At 37.3% G+C, this 19,807-nt stretch overlaps 1 protein-coding gene across 1 annotated transcript in view; it reads left to right on the forward strand.

The window, feature by feature from the left end:
- SRFBP1 (serum response factor binding protein 1) overlaps positions 1-19,807 on the forward strand; it is a 104,501-nt gene that overhangs the window by 7,479 nt on the left and 77,215 nt on the right. Inside the window, exons 2-3 of the mRNA XM_037801897.1 lie at positions 4,717-4,805; positions 5,896-5,968. Coding sequence (XP_037657825.1) covers positions 4,717-4,805; positions 5,896-5,968 — 162 coding nt within the window. The remainder of the gene's footprint in view (positions 1-4,716; positions 4,806-5,895; positions 5,969-19,807) is intronic.

A 19,807-nucleotide genomic window follows, 5' to 3' on the forward strand; every position in this document is an offset into this window, starting at 1 on the left:
TCTTTGCTGTAATCTTGTGTGGGCAGTTGTATCAGTGTTGATTAGATTGTAATTCTTTGAGTGTTTCCGTGGAGATGTGCCCCACCCAACTGTGGGTGTTGACTCTGACTGGATAATTTCCATGGAGGTGTTACCCCACCCAGGCAGGGTGGGTGTAAATTAAATCACTGGAGCCATATAAATGAGCTGACAAACAGAAGGAACTCAGTGCAGTTGAAAGTGACATTTTGAAGAGGAGCTATAGCCAAAAGGGACACTTTGAAGAATGGACAGAAGATAAGAGAGTAGCTGCAGATGAGAGACAGTTTGAAGACAGCTGTTGAAAGCAGACCTTTGCTCTGGAGAAGCTAAGAGAGGACAAATGCCCCAAGAGCAACTAAGAGTGACATTTTTGAGGAGCTGAAGCCTAGAGAGGAACATCCTGGGAGAAAGCCATTTTGAAACCAGAACTTGGAGCAGATGCTGGCCATGTGCCTTCCCAGGTAACAGAGGTTTTCCTGACGCCATTGGCCATCTTCCAGTGAAGGTCCCGATTGTTGATGCATTACCTTGGGACACTTTATGGCCTTAAGACTGTAACTGTGTAACCAAATAAACCCCCTTTTGTGAAGGCCAGTCCTTTTCTGGTGTTTTGCATTCCGGCAGCATTAGCAAACTAGAACAGTGGGAGAAAGACACACTGAACATAGTAAGATTAAGAGTAAAATACTACACTTAAAATAGGGACCGTGATAGGTTCACATAAGACACTAAGTGCTTACTATGGGGGATTTTTGATGCACATAGCGAAGCCAAGAGAGGCTATCCTCAGAAACAGTAGAGCCATAACCAGAGGGATCAACAGATGTTTACTAAGCTACCATGAAAGCAAGTACATTCTACCAGAAGAAATGGCAGGTGTAAAGGTTCTGTGGTGAGTGTGAGCATGGTGAGGATAAGGGGCTAAAAGAAGTCCTATATGGGCTTCTCTTTCTAAAACCTGGCACTGGAGGCAGTGAAAGAAAGGGGGTGCCTCTAGTGAATTATTAGTGAGGATATTTTGTTTGCCTGGTCTTTAATGACAGTGATTTGAGCATGTTTAAAGAGTCAATGGAAAAAAATCCATTTAAGAGGAGGAGATTGGCAATGCTTGAGTAAAGGGATAGCACATAGAAGAGAATGAGATTGAAACTACAGTTAACATATTAGCCTCAGATAAGCATAGGGGTATTTCTTATTGTGATGGTTAGGTTCATGCGTCAACTTGGCCAGGTGATAGTACTCAGCTATTTGGTCAAGCAAACACTGACCTAACATTTGCTGTGAGGACGTTTGTGGCTGGTTTATTATATCATCAGTCAATTGACTGCAGCTGTGACTGATGACGCACCAAAAGGCGTGTCTTCCACAAGGAGAGAATGCAATTGGCTGGATTTAATCCAATTAATCAGTTGAAGACTTATATGCCAGACAGTTAGAGGACCTTCACTTCTTTTTCGGCTGCCCAGTGAAGCATTTCCTGAAGAGTTCATCGAACAAGTTCGTCGAAGATCCCAGTGCATTTCCTGAGGAGTTCGTCGAAGTTGCTGGTTCGTTTCCTGAGGATTTCATCAGACATCTTCCTTGGAGTTGGCAGTTTGCTGACTGCTCTACAGAATTTGGACTCGTGCATACCCACAGTTATGTGAGTCACTTTTACAAATCTGATAGAGACACCTCTCATTGATTCTGTTTCCCTAGAGAACCCTAACTAATACACTTATATTGTAATTTTGTTAATGGAGAAGGATGGGAGATGTAAGTAAATATGCATTCTTGGTAGAAAGATTATGGTTACCATGTGATAATTATTTTTGCTGTGAAGTAAAAAGGTAGGTCACAGGTTTTAGAAGAGCAGACAGAGGTTTAAAATAGTCATGATAGAATGAATTGACCAGAAAAATATGATGGAATTGCTAGGAAGTGTGAGGGCCCATTTGAGCTTAGTTATGTTGAACTTATAATAATACAATGTCTAAAATATTTCCTGGTAACTGGGGTGCCATCGTGAAGAATGCAGAATGTTTTTTTCATCCCGGTTTAAGGTTGGGGAATTCAGGATATTGGTAGGTGTTGATAATGCACCTAAATGGGATAAAGGAGGAAAATTAAAGTAGAAAGGATTAATTCTTTAGAGAAAGTATAGGTGTCGGTGGACTTGTGGTCCCAATGAAGTTAGAGATGGTTGTGGTGGGTAGAGTTGAACAAGCATGCTGATAGATGTAATTGCAATCACAGTGTAGAATATTGAAAGTAATGATTTTAGAAATGGAGCAGTTATAGGTGGTGACAGACAAGGTCTACAATGGAAGTAGGAGGCTGAGATGGAATAGATTAGTTCATTAGAAATGAGAAAATCAGGAAGCAAGGATATCATATTGGATTAGTTATTCAAATGGACAATCTAAGTTACCCAGAATGATGGCAAAACTTAGGACAGAGAGAAGTTGTAAGTTGGGCACCAGCCTCTTCAGTGAATGAAGAGATAAAAGACATGCAAATTCATGAAGTGTTCCATATTTTTCTTTCCCTGATCATAATGGAATGAAGCTGGAAATCAGTAACCACCAAAGAGCTGGAACTTTCACAAACATGGAGGTTAAACAATACACTCTTAAACAATCAGTGGATCAAAGAAGAAATTGCAAGAGAAATCAGAAAATATCTGGAGACAAATGAAAATGAGAATACAACATATTAAAACCTATGGAATGCAACAAAGGTGGTGTTAGAGGGAAATTTATGACTCAAAACTGCTACATTAAAAAGGAAGAAAGAGCTAAAACCAAAGACCCAACTGAACAACTCAAGAAACTAGAGAAAGAGCAGTGAACTAACCCTAAAGCAAGCAGAAGAAAAGAAATAACAAAGATTAAAGTGGAAACAAATGAATTGGAGAACAAAAAAATAGTAGAGAGAATCAATAACATCAAAAGTTGGTTCTCTGAGAAGATCAGTCTTAACTAGACTGACAAAGTCAAAAAGAGAGAAGCAGCAAATAAGTAAAATCAGAAATGAAATGGGAGTCATTACCATGGACCTCAAAGAAATTTACAAAAAAATCATAAGAGAATATTATGAACAACTATATGCCAACAAACTAGACTACTTAAATGAAATGGACAATTTCCTAGAAACATGAATAACCTATAGTGACTCAAGAAAAAATAGAAGACCTCACCAAACCAATCACAAGTAAAGAGATTCAGTCAGTCATCAGAACCCCCCCTACAGACTGACAGCTTGATAAGCTGAGCCCTCTGTCTTGGGGCTTGCCCCTTTGAAGCTTGTTACTGCAAAGGAGAGGCTAAATCTGCTTATAATTGTGCCCAAGTGTCCCCTCTGAGTGTGTCTGTTGCTCAGATGTGGCCCTCTCTCTCTAAGCCACCTTGGCAGGTGATCTCACTGCCCTCCCCCACACGTGGGACCTGACTCCCAGGGGTGTAAATCTCCCTGGCAATGCAGGATATGACTCCAGGGGATGAATCTGGACTTGGCATCGTGGGATTGAGAACATCTTCTCGACCAAAAGGGGGATGCGAAATGAAACAATATAAAGCTTCAGTGGCTGAAAGGTTTCAAATGGAGTCGAGAGGTTGCTCGAGTGGACATTCTTATGCATTATATAGACAACACTTTTTAGGTTTTAATGTACTGCAATAGCTAGAAGTAAATACCTGAAACTACCAAACTCCAACCCAGTAACCTTGACTCTTGAAGACAATTGTATAACAATGTAGCTTACAAGGGGTGACAGTGTGATTGTGAAAACCTTGTGGATCTCACTCCCTTTATCCAGTGTATGGATGGATGAGTGAAAAATAGGGATAAAAACTAAATGAAAAATAGGTTAGGATGGGGGGGGACGATTTGGGTGTTCTTTTTTACTTTTATTTTTTATTCTGATTCTTTCTGGTGTAAGGAAAATGTTCAAACATAGATTGGGGTGATGAGTGCATAGCTTTGTGATGGTACTGTGAACAGTTGATTGTATACCATGGATGATTGTATGGTATGTGAGTATACTGAATTTAAAAAAAAAAAAAAGCCCTACCAAGAAAAGCCCAGGCCAGATGGCTTCACATGGGAATTTTACCAAACATTTCAAGAACTAACACCAGCCCTGCTCAGACTCTTCAAAAAAATTGAAGGAAAGGGAACACTACCTAGCTCATTCTATGAAGCTAACTTCACTCTAATACCAAAACCTGATAAAGATACTACAAGAAAGGAAAACTACAGGCCAATCTTCCTAATGAATATAGATATAAAAATTCTCGACAGAATACTTGCAAAGTGAATTCAGCAGTACATTAAAAGAATTATACTCCACAACCAACTGAGGTTTATTCCAGGTTTTAGACCACTAGGATACAGACATGAATATGATGGTCTCTAATCTCAGAAAATTTAGTTTAGTATGTTCCAAGCTCAACAAACTATGTGTCATATTAAAATACTAATTACTGGAAGTGATTTGACTTTAAAAAAAAATCATAACATGTTTGTGTTAAGCCCTCAGACAAATTTTTAAACTGTTGCGTTTTCCTTCACTATTTATGGAAGAAGTTTGATTTCATCAAACTATGAATATAGTTAAAAATTTGGTTAAAGTTGTAGACTAACTTATAATATTAAGGGTTAAAATGTTTCTTCCTGGATTAAGTGCCTTTCTGATTTTGACTTTGTTCCTCAAAGGTTGTGAAGCTAAGGAAAGAAGTGAAGAGAATCCGAGTTTTGGTTATCCGAAAACTTGTCAGGAGTGTCGCCAGACTGAAGTCAAAAAAGTTAGTCATTTAAAATAATTACCCTGTGACTAATAAAATGTCACAAGTTGTTTTTTATTCAATATTTACAAAAGTTGAGGGTGGGACCAAGAGGAGTAATTAAATATCTTGCTCACGAAGCACTTGGTTTTATATGTAGAGAGGATTTAAGGGAGATAAAATGTGCTGTGTCAGCATGTCCTTACAAGGTTTGAACTATATTCCCTTAAAACACACAATGACTTGTGCTGTTTTTTCAAAACTCTATCTACTTTTTGTCTTTTCAGAATGAAAGTCCTTTGGGGTTATTTGTGTGTATTATGTTACCAAAAATTATTTTTAAATGTTGACATGGTTTTACAAATCTATTAATACCTTGAATCATTTATGAAGATTTCTTACTACTTTTTTCCTTGAATTGCTAATTAATTTGACATCTTCAGTACATCATAGAACTGTTTACCAGAACATTATGTGCCATGTAACTTTTTTTGGAGAAAGATAATATTTTGTATTTTCAGCATCTCTGGTTTTAGAGAAGAAATGTTTTATTTATAGCTCTTATGCTTTAAGCATGCATACTTACAAAGTCTTCAATATGTTTTATTCCAGATTAATTTCTTCTTTCTTGCATAAATATTTTAGAAAATATCCCTCCTATCTGATATAATTGGATATTTAACATCTTTTTTCTTTTAATTCCAGAAAACAAATTTACATTTAATAAAATTATACCCAAGCTTTAATTGTAGCTTATGAGAAATATTGCATTAAATACAATGTGCTATTAATTGATTGATTGGCTTATAAAAGTGTTACTGGCCTTTCCATGAAGGAACCAGGAAAGGCAGATTATTTACCAGTTGTAATAGTCATTAATATAATGCCAGGAAAATGCTTAATTTTGCAAGTTTCAAACACATGATTTAGTTTATGGAGTTTAGGTGTATGTTGGCCAGGGAAGAGGAAGAGAGCATATATGTTGGAGGACTATTTGTTATTGACAGATTTATTATACTTTTCTAAAAGAAATAAACAGTCTTCTCATTATGAGTCTAAAGCTAATGTAGTACTTAGCTAAATATTGTGTTGTGTAATGTATTTCTTGCAGGGGTACTGAAGATGCACTGTTAAAAAACCAAAGACGTGCACAACGATTACTTGAAGAAATCCATGCCATGAAGGTAAGGATTTGTGTGGGGGTGTGTAAATGTGTTTCTGTGTCTTCTGTCATCTTCCATTTTGTGTGTGTGTGGTATTATAAATAAGTAATAATATGCAAATAAGCATATTCCTTGGGATTGCTTGAGACTACTTATATAACTCTTATTTGGTGAAGAATTGGCACATTTTGGAAAATTGTTAAAATTTTTAAGCTTTCAGTTTTCCATGTTAAATTTTAACTGAATTTGTTAAAGTGCTAGATTAAATTAAGTCAAAGATGTGCCAAACTAAACTTACATATATTAAATGATGCATCATGCCCAAGGTTTTTATTTTTACTATAACTTTTTAGGCATGCAGTCTGAGTTCAAGAATTAAAGTGTTCATTTGATTTGGGAAGGTAGAAGGTGATATTGGTGGCTGACATCATGTTTTGCCTATTGCCAACTCAGTAAATTTTTGTGTGATGGTGTCAGCATTTTTTCAACTCTGTAATAACTTGAAATAAATTTAGTATTGGACCAACATGATCCGTATTTTTATTTCTTTCAGCCAGACTCTTCACTAGCATAATTTTTAGGTCTTTTCGTTGCTCATACTTTGTGGAAACTTTCATTTACCAAATGACATACCATTAAATGTCTGGAAGACTGTTTTATTGCAGAACTTAAAAACAACATTTGGTACCAGCAATTATCTGAATTGCAGGGTCATTTTTGCATGTATGTTTGACTGTTGTATTTTGGTATAACTTCTCAGTTTTGAACTAGATAAAAGAGCAAGAGAATTCCATAGCAATATTTTAATTGGGTTAGATAATCAAATCTCACCATTTCTTCCTTTTAAAGGGATAGAAATAATTTTTTTGTGAAGAGATATTGAAGGATATAGTGTTTTATAAGGACAAAGTTATCACTGTAAATCTCAGCGGAAACAAAATGTAGGAAATGATTCTTTGGGTTATATATATATTTGCCTTTCATTTTTTTCAACAGAGCTCTACAATTCATGGAGTCCATTTTTTTCAGGTTTTTAAGGCCTTTTTTCCTCCAATCATTAAGTCAAAACTACTCTGTATTTGCCTTCTTATTATCATTTGTGTCCCTTTGTTTTGCACATCATTCAGCCTTTTTCATATGCTTCCCTCCCACCAACCCCGAGAAACGATCTATAAGAAATAAGATCTTTAGAGATTTTTGTTTGTTGTGAGCATAGGAAGTTATGGTTTCTCTCTCACTTTTTCTTAACCAAGGTCTTCACTAAATTACATTGCCTACCTAAATTTTCCCTGTGATTTCTTCTGAATAGTTATTTTTGTAGCCCTAAATTATTCAGAGGCTTTGAGGTACTATATAATTGCTGATTTTGTTTTACCATGGAAAAGATGCAATATATAGAATAAGCCTATATGCAGTGTATGAAGAATATGAGAACAGAAGCTATTTATACTCTGTTGTATACTTCCGTTTTGTAACTCTCAGCAATATACTTAATTTAGTTAACTAGAATCAGAAATTGTCCTGTTTGATCTATATCTCAAACTTGTTTTCTGTTATTCTTAAATCTTATCAGCAAAAGTATGTGAGATTCAGGGATAATATAGGTTCCTACGTTTATGGTATTTCTTTGTTGCTGCCAAGTTTTTTTTCGTTGTGATTATATAATACCACTGTGGAATTGTTGCCTCATGTAAAGCCACAATTCATAGCCTGTGTATTCCTTGAATTCTTAAGATTCATAGCATGTATATTCCTTGAATTCTTAGCAGTGGCTTTATAGGGTGGTATGGGTTGGCAGCTCTGCCGTTAACTTCTTTTGCAATGCCTTTTAAAAACTGAATTAAATATAAATGTTTTTTAAAAGAATAAAAAGAGTACCAGAAACAGTATATATTTGCTTTTCTTAAGTGTCAAATTTTATTCCTCATTTATGGTTCTTTTAAAAAATTAGTCTTTTCTAAAAGAAGTAAATTCACAGAGCATTTTTTTTCCTATTCAAAGGCATTTGTAATTTCCTAAGGAAATGTTTATCATATACATGGAAGTTTCAGAGAAACAGTCACAAAATGGAAAACTCACAGTCTCAAGTAAATTTGGAGAAAAACCTCTACTTATTTATTTTTCCAGGAGAATTTTTCCTTGGCTCATATACCACTACATTTTTATAGTCTTATTCATGACATACTGTCCTTTACTTGCTTTCTATGATAATAGGGTATTTTGTTGCAAGATGACTTCCTCATGAAGAAAACCTGAGATATCTTTAGAAATGGGAGTTTGTTTTTTCTGGCTAAGACAAAAATGACCTGATCTTTATGATACTATAAAATCAGAGCTTCCGATTTTATAGACTCGATAATGTATGAACCCCAAGTCTCTTTCTTTTCTAATGTTATTCATACTTTTCTTTTGATACTCTGTATAGATACTGATTTCCAAACAGCTCCTTTTTGGAAATTAAAGTAGTTTACCAACAAAATTCAGTTTTGCTTTTTAGCTTAGGAGAAGGAGATGGTAACATTCAGGCTTATATCTCATAAAGTAGAATTATTATCGCTTTCTTACAGAATTAGAAACTGAGGCTTGGGAAGGTTAAGCTATTTGTCCAAGGTCAAACATTTATTAAGTAGTAGGCTCTATAACTGACTGTAGAGCTAAGGATGTTACCTGTTCTGCTGCTGAAAATAAGGTGAGAATTTCCTAAAATATATCTAGATTCTACTCTTAAGAGATAGGACAAGATAATTAAGTAAACATGACACTTTCCTTCAAGAAGGAAAGACCCAAAGTAGGCATATTTTTAGATCCTTGAATTCCTCACACTTAAATATTTAGTTATATATGTCTGTTTTTTTGCCTTTTTTTTTAACCTCTTTCTCTCTGAGGCGTTACTTTTCCCTTTGCTGAATATTCCTTAATTGTGAGACCTTGCATATTCTTCTCTGAGATTTTGCTCTGCTTGCTAGCCCTTACTACTCTTCTATTTTAAAACTTTCTCTTTTTGGTTTCTGCTTCCCATATTTTTACATTGCAAGACTCTCTGTTATTAAAATTGTCCTTTTGAGCTTGTATTAGCATTAGATCACCCTGTCTCAGGCTTCTTTGTAGCCTATTTCTAAGTGATTGTCATTAGTGGGTCTCAAATAGGAAAAATACTGTAGATTATAATCTGTAGAGATATGATATAAAGTACAGTAAAATAACACCATCATCAAAAGAATTTAGTAACTAAAGCATATCATAACTCTGAAAAGTAGGCAGGATCCTTGACTGAATACAGCCCTTGCACTGCAGGTTTTTCATCATATATACATATGTTAATTATAATTTTGTGAAATTTATTTATACTTATTAAAAATTTATTGAGATTTTTCTCTGTAATTTGTCAGAAATTCTTCATAAAGTAAAAGATTCCTTATTAAATCCAGTAAGCATACCATGTTAATTGATGCAGGTTAATGTTTTGTTTACTTATTCTACTAAAATAATAATGTTAATAGTATTTTAAATCTTAAACTGTTACCATAATGTTATATATTACAAAATGTTTATTATATTATTAATATAAATAGCATTAATATCATTATTATTTTCACCTTTTATTTATGAGCTGCTTTGAATTTGCTCCTTGCATGAGTGGTTCAGGTTTGGGGATCCCTTCTATGGCTCTTTCTATTCTGGATTTTCTTTTGTCTTCAGTGGTCAGGGTATCCTAGTTCTACTTTTTCATGGCCAGGCAGACTGCACTTAGTCTAAGCCAAACTCCAAAGAATTGCTAACTTATTTGTATAGTTCCCTGTCTCCTTTACTCCTAAAGAGCTTAGATTCCCCATCTCAGAGTCTGTCTGCTTCTGTTTACTCTCTAATACTTTAGGGCTTTTTGTAATATGTCCAGGTTTTATGGTTGCTTTCAGAGGCAGGGGTTTTATGCTGTTAGTGTCTTAGTCTATGTTCTAGTTTGCTAATGCTGTGGAATGCAAAACACCAGAGATGGATAGGCTTTTATAAAAAGGGGGGTTTATTTGGCTACACAGTTACAAGTCTTAAGGCCATAAAGTGTCCAAGGTAACACATCAGTAATTGGGTACCTTCACTGGAGGATGGCCGATGGCGTCCGGAAAACCTCTGTTAGCTGGGAAGGCACGTGGCTGGCGTCTGCTCCAAAGTTCTGGTTTCAAAATGGCTTTCTCCCAGGACGTTCCTCTCTAGCAAGCTTGCTCCTCTTCAAAACGTCACTCACAGCTGCACTCCGTCCGGTCTCTTTGAGTCAGCATGTTTTATATGGCTCCACTGATCAAGGCCCACCCTGAATGGGTGGGGTCACGCCTCCATGGGAGTATCCCACCAAAGTCACCACCCACAGCTGGGTGGGGCACATTCCAAGCAAATCTAACCAGCACCAAAATGTCTGTCCCACAAGACCACAAAGATAATGGCATTTGGGGGACACAATACATTCAACCCGGCACATTCCACCCCCTGGACCCCAAAATGACATTATCTTTCCAAATACAAAATGCATTTATTTCATCACAATATCACAAAAACTTAAACCATTTCAGTAACAAAAGTTAAGTACAAAATCCCATCAAAATCAAATATAGGCGTGGTCAGTCCTAAGGCATACATTTCCTTTAGCTTGGATCTGTGGACTTAGAACAAGTTATATGCTTCCAATATACAAAGGAAGGACATTCATAGGATGAACATTTCCATTGCCATAAGGAGAAACAGTAAGGAAAACAGGGTTAACAGGACCAAAACAGTTCCTAAAACCTGCAGGACAAACTCCATTAGATTTCAAAGTCTGAGAGTCATTTACAGAACAACGTTGCATCCTTGGGGCTTGAGAGAGCGGGAGTCTAACCCTTCCTAAGGGCCTTTGTGGCAGCCCTTTCCTCTCCAAACACTTAGGTGAGTGCTCCAACATACCCACACATTGGGGAGACCACCTTCTCGGCCCCACCCTCCTCAAACATTGGGGCAGCTCCCGGATTCCCTTCCATCTCCGGGGCACACACTCAACCCCTTGAGAACAGTGTGGTGGCAGCCAGGCTCTCCCCAATTCCCTGGGAATGTGCTCCACCCTCTTTGGGACCTCAGGTGGCAAAACTCTTCCAGAGCATCGAGGTGGAATGCCCACCCTCGACCTCTGGGGCAAACTCACCCTTTCCATGCGTGTGGGCTGCTCCGTTTTCCCAGCCCGAGACCTCCTGACTCCAGACCTCAACCTCCATGGCTCTGTCTTTGAAGAGATTCTTCCTTTAATTTTTTCCTTGTCTGTCTCCTCCAGTCCAGACTGGCAATGGCTCTGTCTATAAAGATCTCACGAAAATTCTGTTGGCTTTGCATGAAGCACACAGGGGTCAAAGCCATCAGACAACAGGACTTTCCACAAATCCTTTCTGCTTAACTCCTTTTCCAATCTTGGCTTGTACTGAAATGGCGGCTGGGTTCCATGTTTGGTTATATCCTCACGTTGGGCTGTAGCTTCTGGAATTCCACCCCCTGGAAGCTCGTAATTTTCCAAGCCATCAGCTTCTGGTTTCTTTGAACCCAAGAGTTCAGTTCTAAGTTTTTCTCTCTTTGCTCGCATTTTACTATAAGCTGCAAGAAGAAGCCAGGCTGCATCCTCCACATGTAGTCTGGAGATGATCTCAGCTCAGTATTCCAGGTTGTCACTTTCAAATTCTTCCTTCCATCTGGCACCAGGACTCAATTTTGCCAAATTCTCTGCCACTTTAAAACAAGGATCGCCTTTCTTCCAGTTTGCAACAACACATTCATCATTTCTGCTTAAGTCCTCATCAGAAGTATCTTTAGAGTCCATATTTCCATAAACAGTCTCTTTAAAGCAGTTTTGGCCTTTTCTATCAAGCTCCTCACAGTTCTTCCAGAATCTTCCCCTTATCCATTTAAAAAGCCACTCCAACATGTTTGGTATTTGCAAACACAGCAGCAAAAGCACCCCACTTCTCTGGTACCAAAATCTGTGCCGGTTTGAATGTATTGTGTCCCCCGAATGCCATTATCTTTGTGGTCTTGTGGGACAGACATTTTGGTGCTGGTTAGATTTGCTTGGAATGTGCCCCACCCAGTTGTGGGTGGTGACTTTGGCGGGATACTCCCATGGAGGCGTGACCCCACCCATTCAGGGTGGGCCTTGATCAGTGGAGCCATATAAAACATGCTGACTCAAAGAGACCGGATGGAGTGCAGCTGTGAGTGACGTTTTGAAGAGGAGCAAGCTTGCTAGAGAGGAACGTCCTGGGAGAAAGCCATTTTGAAACCAGAACTTTGGAGCAGACGCCAGCCACGTGCCTTCCCAGCTAACAGAGGTTTTCCGGATGCCATCGGCCATCCTCCAGTGAAGGTACCCGATTACTGATGTGTTACCTTCGATACTTTATGGCCTTAAGACTGTAACTGTGTAGCCAAATAAACCCCCTTTTTATAAAAGCCTATCCATCTCTGGTGTTCTGCATTCTGCAGCATTAGCAAACTAGAACAGTCTGTCATACCTAGAAATGAAAGTGGCACATTTGGAAGTGGCTGTAAATAACTACGAAAGAAGTCTGAGGACCGCAAAACACTCTTAACATTTCCGTTTTAGTGTGTTGAGGAATAATAAGTAAAGGAGACTGAGAAAATGTAGCCAATGAGGGAGAAAGTAAAACAAGAGAATGTAATATTTAGAAAGCTAAGCAAAGAAACTTCTAAGGAAAGAGTGATGAACTAGATATTTTTGTTGTTGTTTTAAAATTAGGAATATTATTCTCAAAGTGTAAATTCATTGATTAGATCATGGTTATTGACAGGTTGTCAGTTTGTAGTTTGTCTGTGGTTTAGGCAACTTGACAGAACTGTGCTAATATAGCCAAAATGGTTTTTGTCCTTTCTAATGTGATCTTAAGCAGGCTAAGAATGCCTGCCTTCCCTCCCTGTGTTTCTTATCTGTAAAAATATGTTTAACTGAATCTCTAAAGTCTGAAAATCTTTCCAGAGTTGTCATTTTTTCCTTCAGGTCTGAAACCTAGAAACTAAATAGTGGTCCAAGGTTGAAAGAGGCATAATGTTTTCTCTCATTTATTTTCTAGGCTTCTTGAGTGTACACACATTATCCTCTTTTATGACTACAGGAGTGACTGATCAGTTATCTGCAGTAATCAGCTCCTATGACTTTGAGTCCCTTTTATAATTCTGCACTGTTTATTTAGATTTGTTTTCTCTAATGCATTATAGAAATCAAGTAATAAATAACTTCTTGAAACTTTTAAATAACTTTAAAATCCTCAATGAATAATACTTTCAAATTAGGATATGTTTTTACTAAGAGAGAGACAAATAATGCCCTTCTCCAAAAGAGGTTATGCAATATAGGTACCAAGGAGAATGGCTCCATCTTCATAACATTTTTATATTGTCCTTTATTTCTCCTCATCCATCACATTTCCTCTTGCTTCCTTTTTTTCTTCCGTTGTTTGTTTGCTCTTGTGCTTTCTGATAATATCTCGTCTAGCAAACTCTAAATAAATAACTTCTATCATGAGTAATTTGGAAGAGTGGAAGCTGTGAAGTTTAAAAACTACTGTACTAAGGTAAATCAGAAAAACATCCATGATTGGAGAGGACGTGGGTACGTGGACAGGCAGTATTATACACTGTTGTGAGCATAAATTGTATATACCCTTTTCCTGAAATTTGACAACGTGCTAAAATTATTCACTGAGCATTTCCACTTTTAAGAGTATATTCTACAATAAGCCTCCTTGAGAAACCAGGTAGATAAGAATATTCATACACACATTGTAATGCTAAAAAATTTAAAACCTTAGTGTAATCCTTATAAAACTTTTTAGAGATTATTAAATTATAATTCATAAAATTATGCTAGATGTAGTGAAAATAAAAATAATACAGGAGAATATTTATCTACCATAATGAATTATTTTCATTCATTTCTATTTATGCATATATATATGTTTCTTTAATGTTTTTTACATACAATTGGAGATCTATTACTCTTATAAACAGAAAACAGAGACTTGAAAAAATTTGAAAACAACATGAATTGTAAAACTTCCTTCTTAATATTCTTTGTACAGCAAAAATGTTTTAGAAAGTATGTGTGTGATAATTGTCTTTTTATATTCTAAGTTTTGAAATTGTTGGTTTATTTTTACAATGACTTGTAATACCTTGGACATATTACAGGTTCAGTTCCAGACCATCATGATAAAGCAAGTCACACAAATTTTTTGGTTTCCCAATGCATATAAAATTTATGTTTACACTATACTGTAGTCTGTTAAGTCTGCAATAGCATTATGTCTAAAAAAAAACAATTAAATTGTGACACAGAGAAACAAAGTGAGCACAGACTGTTGCAAAAATGGTGCCCTTAGACTTGGTTGATGCAGAGTTGCCACAAAACTTCAATTTGTAAAAAACACAATTATCTGTAAAGCACAATAAAGTGAAGCACAATAAAATGAGATATGCCTTTAATGCTAAAGTTGATCTCTGCCATATTTCTAAAAGATTAGAACATAATTGACTTTGAAAAGGAAGGAAAATTGTAATTAGAAGTCAAACCCAGACTCGTTCATTGTGAATGTTGTGGAGGGAGTAAAAGATATTGTTAATCCATAAAAAAAGTAAGACAGTAGGTGCTAATAGTTTGAAAATTGAATAAAACTGTTTTAGTTCCTGACAGTAACATTTTCAGCTACATGACTGTAATTAGGAACCAAATTAATTGTTTGCAGTAGTTTTCAGAGCAGGTAGAACAGGGTAGTGTTTTTCCTGATGCTTTTGCCTTACTCTTTTTTCAGAACATATAAAAATATTTCCCTGTAGCACCTCTTACCACAAGCCAAAAGAAATAAAAAGGGGGAACAGGTATGAGTTGGAAATTTATAAAACAGGATTCTAATCCTAGAGTTGAGGTATATTTAAGGTCATGAACTTGGACCTCCATAGACTTTTTTTGTCATCTGTAAAATAAAGATGGCTTAGGAGATTATCTTTTTAAAAAATCATTTCTTGCTCCATCACTTAATTTTTTTATCTCATTTAGTTTGTAGTTTTCTACCTTCGATTATCTTACACTTTCTTTCTGTTCTTTAAATTACATGTAAAGAAGTAGGAAATTTAGCTCCGAGTGAAAATAATAATTTTGTTTTGAAAGAGTCTAATAATTAGAACTTAGCTTTCAATTAGAAAGAAATGGTGGTAGATATGTTTTCACATAGCATTATACTACTACTTAGTCCACTTAACTACTTTATTTACTAAATGCAGCAATTCCTTATTTATTTATTTTTGCATTTTTTTATTGTGAAATATAACATATATAGAGAGAAGTGATAACTTTCAAAGTATGATTTAACAAGTAGTGGAAGAGCAAATTCAAAGAATGTTATGGATTACAGCTCCACATTTGCAGTTATTTCCTTATTGTGAAATAATATACAGAAAGGTATAAATTGTCAAAGACAATTTAACAAGTAGCTATAGAGTATATTTCAAAGAATATTATGGGCTACAGGTCCACCATTTCAGTTATTTTCTTCTAGCCATTCTAATACCCTAGGAACTAAAAAAATAAAAAAAAAATTAAAAGACATTTATGTAAACATTCAGTATTCATAATCCTTTGCTAAATGCTATCTTGTCTGTTGCTACCCCTTCTTCTCATTAAATCACTTTCTCAATCTTCTGGGATGTCTAGGCAGTGCCACCCATTTTCATATTGCAAATGGGTGTCGACATTATGGGAAAGGGGGACGTATCTGGTTGATGTTCTTGAAGAGGCTATTGCCTCTAGGTTTTGGGACTTACCTGGCATAGGAACACTCTGGAGGATTTAAGTATCTGAAAAATAAACTTAGTGAATGAAAATTTTATAGAGTCTCAGGGACCAGGGTATTCTTTACGGTTTTCAGAACTACTGTTGATTTGGAGTTGTCCTACTGTGGCCATTTGATGCATCTAGCTGAAGCTTGCATAAGAGTAACCTTCACTGATAGCCTCTCAACTCTATTTGAAATCTCTTAGCCACTGGAATCTTATTTTGTTACCTTTCTTTTCCCCAGTTTGGTCAAGAAGACATTCTCAGTCCCTCGATGCCACAGCCAGGCTCATTCCTGGAATCTGTCCCATGTTACCAGGGAGACTCACTCCCCTGGAAGTCATGTCCTATACAAGGGTGCTGAATTTATTTGTAGAGTTGGGCTTAGGCAGAGAAAGGCCACATCTGAGCAACAGAAGAGGTTCTCTGGAGATAATTCCTAGGCCAAATTATAGGTGGACTTAGCCTCCCCCTTAAAACCTTAAGTTTCACAAGAGCAGTCAATCCTCAAGATCAAGGGCTTGACTTACTAAGTAAGGGGTTCCTAATTTCACATAGCATATATTCTGTGCAATAAAAACAATTAGTGTCTCACATTATCTTCTCTTAATTATACAATCATCATCACTCTCAATTTTAAACAATTATTATGACCCAAAACACCCCAAAAATCTTATCAGCCCCTAATTATTCATCCCGAGTGTTTGTATGGTACTAATAAGGTATTCCTATTTAATATCGTCCTTGGTATGCAGTGGTAGTTTTGCCCATAATAGCACTCTGTTGTTGATTCTTTGTACCAGTGTCACACCTTAGAAGAATATCATGCAGGTACTTATTTATATTTGTGTTGCTCAGCTTTGGGATACTTGCCTTTTTTTTTTTTTTTTTTTTTTCCAATTGTGGAAACATATTTACAGCCTAAATCTTCCCATTCCAACCCCTGCCTCGCTTTCCATTAGTGGATTAATCACATTTAGAATGTTGCAATGCTATCACCTTCCCACCATCCATTACTAGAAATTTCTCTTCACCCCAAACAGAAACCCTACACTCATTTCTTAACTCTCCATTGCCCCTTCCCCCACTTCTCATAACCCATACTCTACTTTTCTTCTCTATGGTCATATTCTCTGATACTTTCTTTGTATTTACCATGGGGCTTAACTTTAACCTCTTAAATCTATAACAATCTTGTTTTTCTTTGATACCAACTTAACTTCAATAGGACACATAAACCATGTTCCTATACTCCTCCATTCCCCCGTCTTTATGTAGTTCTTGTCAAAAATTACATATTTTACATTGAGTCCAAAACCATTGATTTATCATTACAGTTTATGTATTTTAGATCGTGTAGAAAGTAAATAGTGGAGTTACAAATCAAAATTACAGTAATATTGGTATTTATATTTTACCATGTAATCTTTACTGGAAATCTTTATTTCTTCATGTGGTTTCAGTCAATTGTTTAGTGTCCCTTCCTCTCAGCCTGCTCAGTTCCCTTTAGCCTTTCTCATAAGACTGATCTACTGGTGATGAAGTCCCTCGGCTTTTGATTATCTGGGAATGTTTTCATCTCCCCCTCATTTTTACCCTCCAGTTGTTTGTGAATTTTCTAAGTCTCTGATGGTTATTGACTTCTATTTGTATTCCATTGTGGTCAGGAAATGTGCTTTGAATAAATCAATTTTTTTTTTAATTTATTGAGGTTTCTTTTATGTCCCAACCTATGGTCTATTCTGGAGAAAGATCCGTGATCACTAGAGAAGAATGTGTGTCCTGGTGATTTGGGATGTAATGTTCTATATATGTCTGTTAAATGTCTCTATATCTCTCTCTCCTTTCTTTGTTTCTCGGTCGGTAGGGCTCCCTTTCGTATCTGAAGTAGGGAAGGTCTTTTATTAGCAAAATCTTTCAGCATTTGTTTGTCTGTGAAAAATTTAAGCTCTCCCTCAAATTTGAAGGAGAGTTTTGCTGGATAAAGTATTCTTGGTTGGAAATTTTTCTCTCTCAGAATTTTAAGTATGTCATGCCACTGCCTTCTCGCCTCCGTGGTGGCCGCTGAGTAGTCACTACTTAGTCTTATGTTGTTTCCTTTGTATGTGGTGAATTGCTTTTCTCTTGCTGCTTTCAGAACTTGCTCCCTCTCTTTAGTATTTGACAGTCTGGTCGGAATATGTCTTGGAGTGGGTTTATTTGGATTTATTCTATTTGGAGTTTGCTGGGCATTTATGCTTTGTGTATTTATATTGTGTAGAAAGTTTGGGAAGTTTTTCCCAACAATTTGTTTGAATACTGTTTCTAGACCTTTACCCTTCTCTTCCCCTTCTGGGACACCAATGAGTCTTAAATTTGGAAGTTTTATTTTATCTATCGTATCCCTGAGATCCATTTCAATTTTTTCAATTTTTTATCCCCATTCTTTCTTTTGTTCTTTCATTTTCCATTGTTTGGTCCTCGAGGACACTGAGTCATTTTTCAACTTCCTCTAATCTTGTATTATGAGTATCCAGAGTCTTTTTAGTTTGGCCAACAGTTTCATTTCCATAAGATCTTCTATTATTTTATTTACTCTTGCAGTTTCTTCTTATGCTCTTCTAGGGTCTTCTTTATATCCTTTATGTCCTGTGCCATGGTCTTTTTCATGTCCTTTATATCCTTTGCCATGTTTTCATTCCTCGATTGTAGTTCCTTGATTAATGGTGCCAAATACTGTGTCTCTTCTGATCTTTTGTTTGGGTGTTTGGGTTTGGGTTCTCCATATCATCTGGTTTTATCATATGCTTTAAGATTTTCTGTTGTTTTTGGCCTCTTGGCATTTGCTTTACTTATAGGGTTCTTTCAGGTTATAAAGAATTCTGATCTCTAGTTTGTCAGATCTACAGCTTGGTGGTGTACACTTTCTCTGACTAACCAGCAGATGGCGTCTGCAAGTCACCTATTCCCCTCAAGCCAGTTTTCCCCAACTTTGTCTTTGTGGTGTGTGGGGTTCTGATTCTTGTGGGGTTCAATTGGTGCACTAAGTTTGGGTGTGTGTGTTGGTGCTGTCCGCCCTGAATGTGGGGCATGTATCTGGGTGGTTAGGGAGGCAGGGCAGCTTTAATAGTCAAACTTCCCAAGGTTTTTGGCGTAGGGTCCCTGGGATTTCTGAGCGGGCCCCCAACTTCTCAGCTGTGCTCTTCCAGGACCTCTGCTGAGGGAAGGTTTTGCCACATCACAAGTGCGCGCTGGCCTCCAGGGAAGCCCTGGGCTGCCGGGCCGTGCTGGGGCGTTCCCAGCCTGCTTTAAAGATGGTTGAATGGGGGATGTTAATTTCCCCCTTTTCTCACAGCTCTGCCTTCCCAGCTCCGGGACAGTTAGCTGTGGGTGCGCTAAAGTCCGCTGACCACGGCCAATATTGTGGCGTGTGCGCAGTGCTTCAGAAATCACTCCCTGTCACACTGGGACCCTTGGCCCGGCTCTGGGCTGTAGCACCAGCCCGGGCAGGAATGTCTCCAGCCCACCGGGAAGATGGCTGCAAGGGGTGTGGTTTCTTTCTCTTTTTGGCTCCCCTCTGCCCCCCTGGCCCCGGGTTAATCAGCAAAGGGCTATCCTCCACACCAGACACCGAGACTTGGGCCAGCCCACTCCTGCCATGCTTCACTGTGCGGTTCTCACCATCGTAACCACAGCCACTCCTGGTGTTTTTTTTTTTTTTTTAAAAAAAGAGCTAATCTGTCTCCAAACACCATTCCACACTTTCCCCACACACCGCAGCGCGTCCGCGGGACTTTCAGCCGGCTCACTCACTCATTTCAGAATGCAGTCTCCCGGTTTCACCAAATGCACAGTCCCTGTTGATTTAGCAGACCTTGTTCGGCTGGTGCATAGCTGGAACTGGTGTTCTGGGTCACTTTCTGGCTTTTACCTAGTATTTTTCATGGAGGTGTTTTTTTGCCCTGTCTCACCTAGCCACCATCTTAGGTTCCTCTCACCTTGCCTTTTTTTTTTTTTTAATTCAATTT

The sequence above is a fragment of the Choloepus didactylus genome, chromosome 13, assembly GCF_015220235.1.
Source record: "Choloepus didactylus isolate mChoDid1 chromosome 13, mChoDid1.pri, whole genome shotgun sequence".
In the NCBI taxonomy this organism is placed as follows: Eukaryota; Metazoa; Chordata; class Mammalia; order Pilosa; family Megalonychidae; genus Choloepus; species Choloepus didactylus.